At 41.7% G+C, this 9617-nt stretch overlaps 3 protein-coding genes across 3 annotated transcripts; all 3 read left to right on the top strand.

Moving 5' to 3' along the window:
• Positions 1–259: 259 nt before the first annotated feature.
• msrb2 (methionine sulfoxide reductase B2) lies at positions 260–2977 on the top strand. Its single transcript, XM_063912540.1, has 5 exons — positions 260–565; positions 969–1066; positions 1703–1779; positions 1919–2066; positions 2367–2977. Exons 1-5 carry the CDS (start codon positions 451–453, stop codon positions 2499–2501), a joined length of 573 nt encoding a protein of 190 aa, XP_063768610.1. The 5' UTR covers positions 260–450; the 3' UTR covers positions 2502–2977.
• A 202-nt stretch (positions 2978–3179) lies between these two features.
• c8g (complement component 8, gamma polypeptide) lies at positions 3180–6570 on the top strand. Its single transcript, XM_063912539.1, has 7 exons — positions 3180–3494; positions 4225–4370; positions 4798–4868; positions 4943–5050; positions 5150–5254; positions 5434–5469; positions 6384–6570. The coding sequence occupies exons 1-7, from the start codon at positions 3312–3314 to the stop codon at positions 6401–6403; spliced, it is 669 nt and encodes a 222-aa protein (XP_063768609.1). The 5' UTR covers positions 3180–3311; the 3' UTR covers positions 6404–6570.
• A 934-nt stretch (positions 6571–7504) lies between these two features.
• ptgdsb.1 (prostaglandin D2 synthase b, tandem duplicate 1) lies at positions 7505–9201 on the top strand. Its single transcript, XM_063912541.1, has 6 exons — positions 7505–7741; positions 7918–8057; positions 8330–8409; positions 8488–8601; positions 8685–8786; positions 8880–9201. The coding sequence occupies exons 1-6, from the start codon at positions 7646–7648 to the stop codon at positions 8897–8899; spliced, it is 552 nt and encodes a 183-aa protein (XP_063768611.1). The 5' UTR covers positions 7505–7645; the 3' UTR covers positions 8900–9201.
• The last annotated feature ends 416 nt before the right edge of the window (positions 9202–9617 follow it).

Genomic DNA, 9617 nt, shown 5'->3' with positions numbered 1-9617 from the left:
CAGCACCAAATAAAGTTCCTCTAATGTGAAAGTGTTTTTGCATACTGTGCATTACTATGCTACTGTTGTTTTATTGGAAAATGTATAAAGACTAACAAGAGAGGATAAAAACACAAAGTCCTGCAACAGTCAATAAATCCATAAAACTATCTAAGATTCTAGGAAATACAACACGACACAATGTATAATCTAGGTTTTTTAAAGCCATAAAGCACGGATTGCACGCTGTCTAGCAATAAAACCCCAGTGAACCCTGTCCACTCTACCCTATAGCCGGAGGTGTGATCGTTGACCCGGTCACACAGCGCAGAGGAGCCGGGAAGGACCAGCGGGAACTCGCCTCTGCGGATCAGTCCGGACACACCGCACACACACGCAAACACACAGCTACAGACACTGATATCAGGACTTGACTTTAGACACCCTTCAGCAGCAGCAGCAGCAGCAGACATGTCGCGTTTCGTCGCCCGTCTCTCCGTAGTAGTTTCCCAGCAGGCGACGGTCAGATCCGCGGTGTTACGGAGGAGGATCCCGGGGTTCATCCGTCCCGTGTCCACATCGCAAGGTACTGGGATGCAGTTTGATTTCTTTACATACAGCTAGCTCAGGCTGCACAGTCCTGCAGGTGCACGATGCCGCACTTTTCTCAGAGAGCATGGAATAACACACATGCTGCTTTAGTTTCTGGAGCAAAAAAGGACTACAATAGAAGTGGGATTGTGTGGTTCAGATAAGGTACAGTTTACTTTTGAGTTTGCATTAAGTTTATGATTGTTTTGTTCAGCCTTGAGGAGATTATGTTCCAATTCATGAGGAAACCGTTTACTCATTCGCCAGTTTTTAGGGTCTGTTATCTGAAATTGTGGATTAACATTTTTGAAGATTAGAAAATCATAACCATGCATTTAACAGTTTTTCGGTTGATTGGCCAGGAAAAGTGGATTTCATGTCCTTCTGCCCCCCTGCAGGCCTACAGTCTCTCACCCGTTACAATGAGACCACAGACTGGCAGAAGAAACTGACCCCAGAGCAGTATGTAGTCACCAGAGAGAAAGGGACTGAGGTGGTGAGTAAGGCTACACTATCTACCATAAAAACATACAGCTGGACTTTGCTCATCTATGTATGTTTTCCTGTGTCAGGTTCAACCAGCTACAATCCTGCTTTATACAAGAGAAGCTGTCATATAACTGATGTTAAAAATACAAAGATCATTTAATTACTTAGGTGCACAAAGTAAAAATGCTACACGTTAAGTAATGCATCCACAGTTTCAGTAAAGTGTTAGCATCAAAATATATCTAAAATCATATTTTACTTTAATATCTATGCATTAATGTGTTACATTTCAGCTGGTAAACGTGGAATACATCTGAATGGCTTTACTGGGTAGTGTTATCTATAATAAAACATCATCCTGCATTAGGTAAAACATTTAGAACAGTAAAACAAAACATCACAGAAATGGAGTAAAAGGAAATACTATATACTAATATAATAACAAGTACCACAAACTGTAAACAAATATATGAATAAAATCAGGAACATAACTGTACTGCACTTATAAGCATTAGGACACAAAACTAACACACTGGTGAAATAAGTGTGTGTGTGTGTGTGTGTGTGTGTGTGTGTGTGTGTGTGTGTGTGTGTGTGTGTGTGTGTGTGTGTGTGTGTGTGTGTGTGTGTGTGTGTTTCTCAGCCCTTTAGTGGGATCTACCTCAACCATTCTGAAGTGGGGATGTACCACTGTGTCTGCTGTGACACACCACTTTTCAAGTAAGTACGTTTAATGAGTGAATTCTTCCCAACATACAACATTTATTTTATTTTTTTATTCAGCCGACAACGAGTGTCCGATATTTAGAAATGCATTAAAAGATTCTGATTTAAGAAAGACTTCTTCCTCTCTTGGTAGTTCAGAAGCTAAGTATGACTCTGGGACGGGCTGGCCGGCATTCAAAGAGGCTCATGGGACATGGGAGCGGGACGAAAGCCACGCCTCCATCATTCGTCGCCCTGACAACAGCCTGGGTAGTGCTGGGACTGAGGTCCTTTGTAAAAATGTGAGTTGTTTTGTGAGCGCTGGAGCCAAAGTTCAGTTTGCTCAGTATAGTTCTGGAGGATATAGCTCTGGGTGCGGCTTTAATGAAGCAGTACATTTTCTTTAATGCATTTAATGACTCCTTTGCATTCAGAATTTCATGGACTCATTTGGAATTTGTAATGACTTTTGTGTGTGTGTGTGTGTGTGTGTGTGTGTGTGTGTGTGTGTGTGTGTGTGTGTGTGTGTGTGTGTGTGTGTGTGTGTGTGTGTGTGTGTGTGTGTGTGTGTGTGTGTGTGTGTGTGTGTGTGTTTGCTGCAGTGTGATTCCCACCTGGGTCACGTGTTTGAGGACGGCCCGGACCCAACAGGTCAGCGATTCTGCATCAACAGCGTGGCGCTCACCTTTAAACCCAGAGAAAACAACAAGCCTGACGACAAAGAGGAGCAGAACTAAACTCACCGGACTTAAAGACACATTTATGTTTCATTTTACACATCGAAGGACAGCCTCAATGTCAACGGTCATTCAAAAGTGTTTGACCTAAACACGTTTGCAAGCTTTGTGTGTCACAAAGTGTCTCGGGAATTGAATTTTGAAGAGGACCTAGTGTTTATTAAGTGGAGGTAAATTAGGCTCAGCTTTTAGAAGAAACAATGGATATAAACACTGGAGGGAAGTCTACATACAGCTCCTTCAATGAAAGCATATTTCCTAAAAAAGTAATTGCATTAACTGTTGTTATTATTCACTAACTCTTTGTTGAGTGGGTAATTCTCTTTTCAAAATGTCAAATTAGAATCAGTCTGAATTAAGACAACCTCTTTTTTGTAGGGATTGCACAGGAAGTGATGACAACATGTTTATTATCTGTTGGAATCAAGAAGGATCATTTGTCAATAAATGCACCTTTTATTTGTTCTCTGAATGTATGCTGATGCTTCATGTCTGAGTTTCTTAAGACTAAGTTTAATAAGAATGAATTGCTGCCCCCTTCTGATGCTCACAGTGCAGCACCGCAGCGTGGCCTCATCTGCCAGTAAACCAAGCTAATATTTAACAGACCATCCTGCCTTTCACAGTGTTTGTCCCCTGCTCTCTGTCTATTTACACATATCACGTGTCTGTGTACTTGAGGTTGAGTAAATCAGATTGGCAATACTGCAGACTGAGACAGAGGGGACAGAAAATACATCACAACAACAGGAAAAGTTCAGAAAAGTCCAAATCCAGGAACGTAGGAGACTGTGTGCATGAGTGAGAGTGATGGCTGGAGCATGGCGCTGCATGTTGGCAGCGGTTGCCTTGATGTGTGTGTGTTTTTGGGAATCAACCGAGGCTGTAGGGGCGGCTGTAAGTCGTCCACGACCCCAGAGACCACGTCCTAAGAAGCCAAAGGTCGACCCTATTGACCTGGCCCCCGCAGCACAGAACATAGACATACAACAGGTAAACTAGTGAACACGTACTTTCACATTTGATACCTCAAGTATGCATTGAATAAAAGGAATTTAGAATATTTTTACGTATTTATTTTGGTATTTTATTTAAGTTTACAGGCAGATTTGTGCCGACTGTAGCAGAGTGAGTATGATTCTGGTTCTCACTTTGTACCTTAATGTCCCAATAACTTAAAATAATAGCATTGCAAAATAATCTGTGGAAACAATGTGAATTAAATTAAAAAACTTTGCCTAAAGAAGAACCTAGAGAAAGCCACTTGCCATATATTGATTAATATTGCAGGTTTCTGTACATATTGTTAAACATTAAATGCTAATACCAAAACAGATACTATGTAAATGCTACTTAAGGAGGTAGAACAATGTAAAAATGATATGCAAGTACCCATGCTAAATATTTTTCTCTTTGTTGTGGATGAGTGGTGACCGTGAGGCTGTCCACATCGACAGGCTTGTGCAATGTCTCAATATTGCACAATATTGGAGATTTTCATCTGAATGGAATTTGAACAAGGAGATATGAGCCAATATTTGTTATAAGAACAACATAAAATATATTCATTTTGACCTGGTGAGGTAGGGCAAATCCTATTTACAAATTGCTAAAAAAGGGTAAAACCTGTCATTATCCATCTGCAAACACACACGTCTTACATAGATGATAAATATAAAATCCTGCCTTTGTTTCCTCTGTCACCTGCCTGTATGTGCTGCAGATGACAGGAACATGGTACCTGCTCAACATGGCCTCTAAATGCTCTTACCTGATAAACCATGGGACCAAGGTGGAGCCCACGGTCATGACCCTCACTCGCTCCCCTGACTCTGACCAAACACTGTCTGTTAGCACTAAAACCCGACAGTAAGTACCTTTGATTGATCTGAGGGGGCGCTAAAATGCCACAGATCTCTCTCCTTTCTTACTGACCTCATGCCTCAACCATGTGTTTGAGTGTTCAAAAACAGGAACGAGGAGGCAGGACAGTTAAATCCGTTTATATTATGCTTTTTTGGGGTCAGCATGACCAGGCACATTAATAACCCTTTTCGGCCCACAGAGAGGAAAGCTTTTTCTTTTGTCATTTCCTCAGGCCACATTAAAAAAAGTAGGCCAATCTGAGGCCGGAGGCTGAGAAAGATTCTAGAAAATGTAAAAAAATAGCTCCTAAATGGGCCAAATATTCTTTAAAGGGAAGTAATGCATCCCTCTCCGTCTTCTCAGATGAAAAATGTCAGTCTTTGAAGTTTCCAAATGTTTTAAAGTTGTACGTTTCTCACACACTCCTCAGTAATCACCAGTGCTGGGAGATATTACAGCGCTACCATGTTTCACCAGCCACAGGCAAGCTTACACTTAAAGGTCAGTGCCGCCATTATTAAGCTCTTTTAATATACTGCAATGCAGCGTCCCTTCATCCTCTTTGTTTCCACCAGGAGCTCGTTCTGAGCTGGACACGGAGATAGTGATCGGGGAGACGGACTACAACTCCTATGCCATCATGTACTTCCAGAAACGGGGCCAGATCAGCATTAAACTCTACAGTGGGTTCCTCAGACATGGTCCTATCTTTTTGTTAAATTGAGACTGCACTGTATATTTAAAAATGCATGTTTATGATATTCTCTGTGCTCTGTTTGCAGGCAGATCTGTAGACAATCTGTCTGAGCCACTGTTGAGCAAGTTTGAGCAGCTTGCTGAAAAACAGAAATTTGGCCTGGCCTACCTCTTCCCCTTCCCCACCTACAGTAAGTCCACTTAAAAATGCTATGCTAAATGTGAAGTGTTATAACAAAAGCACCAAAGCTTCATAATCTTCAGTGTTCAGCACATTTGTGGCAGTAGTTTGGGAAAAACACTGCCTCTTTCAAAATCAAAGAGGAAAGAATGGATTAGGATCATACCTGATTGTTTACGTTCCTTTTAGGTCATTGTGGTGCTGTGGACCAGGACCATGTGATCAGTAAGTCAAATATGCTTAAAATGTTATTCTATTAGTGGAATAATAACAAAACAGAAGTAGAATGAGCAGCTGGCACATTTTGCAGATACAGTGCTTTCTTTTCAATCCCAAGACATGCCAACACATGTAAAATACCTTCTTCCAACCTGAAGGGTTTCTTGGAAATCAGGCAGTCAGTAAACGATTTACAGTCCTTCAGCTGCCAGTAGCTCGCAGGCGTAGTTTTTAGTTATGGAGTATTTTCACAGGTCATTACATGCTGCAGAACATGCATCATGGCCAATCTCTGCAGTGCTACAGACCTATTACATGCCTTTCATCCTGTTCAGTGTGACAGACAGTTCACTGGTTCAGAGCGCTACATATCAATCATAACTTTTACAGCTGCAGTTATCTTTAAGCTGCTGGATTAGTCCTTTGTGTTTAATGTGCTGTAATTATCATGTTGTAATGAGCTGTATCTAAGATATAGACATGCAGCAATGGCAATAAGAGATTAATATAGTTATTGTATCTGAGCCAAGTGATTTCATTAGGATTAGGTTAATAGAATTGATAGACTATAGTGTGCTGCTGTGATTTAATCAGTTGGATTTAACCATTGTATTGCTTTATTATTGATGTTGTATAAGCTATTTTGGGATAGCCAATATTAAAAATCCCTGCAATAACTTTTTGCAAAAGCACAGCAAACATGGATAAAGTGGGGGATTCTTTTGCCATGTACTTTAAGAGTAGGTAAAAGCAGATGAATGACCTGCTGCTGAGTCCTTCCATGTCTGCTCCTGCAGGCTGTGCATGTATTAGGTTCAGTTTTTCAAACTTTTTCAACAGGATGTTATCAACGTCCACTCAGGGATTATAACAGCAGGGCTCCTTCTCTGTAATTTAACCTGTCACTCCTCATTTTACAGACTGTGACCCTGCATGCTGAGGAGGCAGAACTGTGCTGCAGACAGATCCAGCCTTGAGGACTTTTCCTGCAGATGCCTGAATATTTAATCATGTAAAAATGTGTCTAAATACTACATCAAGGACTATCAATTGTAAAGCGCTGCATTGTCACCATTTACAGATCAATAAAACCAAACAGACAATGAAGGTGTTGGTGAATGTTTTTTTAAGGTCCACCACCCGCTGACTCTGCGTCTGTAAGGAGTTATTATCATGTTAACTACATCCCATCCTTACCCTGAGATTCTGATTTCACACGGTGTGTCTGTTCACATGCATGTCTGGGTGTAAGTGAGGACAAACACAGTGACTGGCGGGGGTGGGAGTTAATGTAGATCAGATGTTGAACCCCAAAGGGGGTTTGGTTACAAAACTGCGTTATGAACGTGTTTCATAACTGGGGAACGTGTATTTTTTTCCCAGCAAATGGAGCTCTGAGTGCATTAATACATCTTTCCAAAAAGTGAACAGCCAATAAAAACATTACATGTTGCACAATTTGGATTTCGTAACTTCTAAAAAAATAGTTAGGATTTTGTTGTAGAAGACAGTGCTATGTAACACACACACAGGCAACATTTAGGATTGTTCCATTCTTCTTATCAATGCGTGATTACACAACGTATAAAACTCTCACTGTGTACAGCAGGAAAACAATCAAATCATTTAAGCCACACTGGCAGATGTTTTTATGGGAAATAATAAAACCTTTGACACAGAAAATGCTCCCTTAGTGCGTCTGGCAATGCAATTGAGAGTTCTTATTTCATACCTTACTTAAAGTGGAGTTACAGGCTCATACAGTGGATGAGACTTCTCCTTGCATGTTTAAGTGTAGTTTTAATGTGCAATATGGTGAAGACATTCACACCCTTACCAAACAGCTGTTGATAGTCTAGGCATGAACGAGCATTTGTGATGGAGGAGGCAGAGAGGGAGGGGTGTTAAGGGCCCTATTATGTGACCACTTTCCCTTTTCTTTCTTGACTTCCCATATTCTCCCCTCCTCACCTCCCCCTCTTCCATCCATGCGTGCCAGTTGTATAACGCTGGGGATTTGCATGCCAACAAGTTTTTGTAAGAGGCTAGCAGGGGGAGGAGAAAGGAGGAGGAGGGAGCAGGACTCTGCAGGATATAAAGAGCCTGCACTTCTGCTTCTCTTTTACCTCACCTCTTCCTGAAGTCTTCTTTCTGCTGGAGAACAGAACACAAACGAGACACCATGAGGAACACTCTGCTGAGGATGCTGGCCGCCCTGATGTGTGCGCTGACCGTCTGCGCTGATGTCACACCAGTGACAGACTTCGACCTGCAGAAGGTAAGAGAGATTGATCATTAGTTAGTATTTAGTTGACTATTTATTGGAAGCATTTATTGAGCAAACACTATTTCGAGTTTGGATGAAAGGAGTCACTGTGCTGCTGTTCAGATAACCTCTCACCCACTTTTTGTGAGTTTTTCACCAATTATTTCTCCATTCTGTTTCTACTTTAGATGACAGGCAAGTGGTACACTCTTGCCTTAGCAACCAACGCTGAGTGGTTCGTGAGCAACAAGGCAGGAATGAAGACTGGTACAGCTGTAGTTGTGCCGCTCGAAGGAGGGGACATGGAACTCACTTATGCCAGCCTGAAGTGAGTGATCTATATGCAATCATACAATCAAAATAAAGACTACTTAAAAAAAAGAAAAAACTGACATTGGCTGACTCTTACTGCACATTATTATTAAGCTGTATTGTGTGTGTGATCCAAAAACCACAATATATTCCGTTTTATATGAAATTAGGTAGAAAAGCAGGTATTTGAGGGGATCATTTACTGAAATGACCGTATGAAAACTCATATTTTAAGAATAATTGATCATCCAAACAACAAGTCTAATAAAATCCTCTTCTCTCTTGTAGAGATGACGGTTCCTGCTACAGGGTGGGTCACACTGCTCAGAAAACCGAGACTCTAGGACGCTTCACCTTCCACAGCCAGGGTGAGTAAAGCACACATGCACGCGCACGCGAGACACATCGAATCAACAGCCTGACCTTTCTGCTTCTGCTCTCATCAGCTTGGAACAATGACAACGTCCTGACCATTGTTGATGTTGTGTACAACGACTACGCCCTGGTGAACACGATCAAGACAAAAGATGGAGTGTCTGAGGCCTTTGTCGCACTCTACTGTAAGTGAAGAGGGACAGAACTGTGTGCTGAAATAGGGAGGCAGATTTGGTGAAGGTGAAATTAACTCACTGTGTGTTTGCAGGTCGTGCTACTGAGGCCAGTGAAGTGGTGCAGCAGAAGTTCACACAGCTCTCTCTGGATGCTGCAATCCTGCCTGACAACATCGTCATCCTGCAAAAGAGCGGTATGTCATCATCACAGATAAACAGCACTTTCATTAAAATGCATTTGAAATTTTGGCACATATACTGACCGGCCTCCTCCTGTGTTCTTACAGCTGAGTGCCCCGAAGTCTGAGGATCCCCTGCTGTCTCTTCTCACCCCTCACTGTGATCTGCAACATCACAAAGCTTAATCTGACACAGTTTTCTTTCCTGCTGCTGCTGCTGTACACTAAAGAGCAATCCTGACCCTCGATCAGGGCTCATTCCCCCCCACTTTGCACATACACTCTAGCATCAGAGCGACACAACATAAGAGCTGATAGTGAACTGAGGGAATGATTGCAAGGGACTGGGAATGCTGTTTGTGTGTCTTTTGTAACTCCTGATTGCCTTTTGGAGCGTTTGTTGAAATAAAGTGAAAGCCAGAAAAAACTGTTTCAGAGTTGAGATTTTTTTCTAGAAACACAAAACTTTCTTTCAAATCAATTTTGTAAATCACATTACAGACATGATTAACAGGCATTAAACTAGATCTCCAGGAATTAGTCAGGGGCCAGGTTTATAGAGGCCTACAGACTGATTAAGGGGTTGGTGTAAATCTAGATTAGCTATTAGAACTTCACACAGAGCACATTGTGCAGATAGGCTGTAGGGCTCTGTAACCACATATAATGAAGCTCTGCATCGTTCAACCAGAAAGGGCCAATCTTCACATTGTAAACATGAGTCAGGTTTCTGGGAGTGCTAGGCCTGTTATTAATAGGAAAATATGTCATATAAAGCCAATTCAAACACACGTGTGGCTTCTGCTGCAGCTTCACATATCAACTAGGTTGGAGGTAGAGATCAGA

This window comes from Eleginops maclovinus, chromosome 21 (genome assembly GCF_036324505.1).
Source record: "Eleginops maclovinus isolate JMC-PN-2008 ecotype Puerto Natales chromosome 21, JC_Emac_rtc_rv5, whole genome shotgun sequence".
Taxonomy (NCBI): domain Eukaryota; kingdom Metazoa; phylum Chordata; class Actinopteri; order Perciformes; family Eleginopidae; genus Eleginops; species Eleginops maclovinus.
This window is presented reverse-complemented; position numbering and strand designations above follow the sequence as displayed.

What these genes read in the sequence shown, in the direction of transcription:
- msrb2 (XM_063912540.1), top strand. Translation starts at nt 451, where the DNA reads ATGTCGCGTTTCGTCGCCCGTCTCTCCGTAGTAGTTTCCCAGCAGGCG. An exon ending in GAGAGAAAGGGACTGAGGTG is followed by an intron (nt 1,067 to 1,702) that starts GTGAGTAAGGCT and finishes TGTGTTTCTCAG; the next exon opens with CCCTTTAGTGGGATCTACCT. An exon ending in CTGAGGTCCTTTGTAAAAAT is followed by an intron (nt 2,067 to 2,366) that starts GTGAGTTGTTTT and finishes TGTTTGCTGCAG; the next exon opens with TGTGATTCCCACCTGGGTCA.
- c8g (XM_063912539.1), top strand. Translation starts at nt 3,312, where the DNA reads ATGGCTGGAGCATGGCGCTGCATGTTGGCAGCGGTTGCCTTGATGTGT. An exon ending in AGAACATAGACATACAACAG is followed by an intron (nt 3,495 to 4,224) that starts GTAAACTAGTGA and finishes TATGTGCTGCAG; the next exon opens with ATGACAGGAACATGGTACCT. An exon ending in CTTCCCCTTCCCCACCTACA is followed by an intron (nt 5,255 to 5,433) that starts GTAAGTCCACTT and finishes CGTTCCTTTTAG; the next exon opens with GTCATTGTGGTGCTGTGGAC.
- ptgdsb.1 (XM_063912541.1), top strand. Translation starts at nt 7,646, where the DNA reads ATGAGGAACACTCTGCTGAGGATGCTGGCCGCCCTGATGTGTGCGCTG. An exon ending in CTCACTTATGCCAGCCTGAA is followed by an intron (nt 8,058 to 8,329) that starts GTGAGTGATCTA and finishes TCTCTCTTGTAG; the next exon opens with AGATGACGGTTCCTGCTACA. An exon ending in CGTCATCCTGCAAAAGAGCG is followed by an intron (nt 8,787 to 8,879) that starts GTATGTCATCAT and finishes GTGTTCTTACAG; the next exon opens with CTGAGTGCCCCGAAGTCTGA.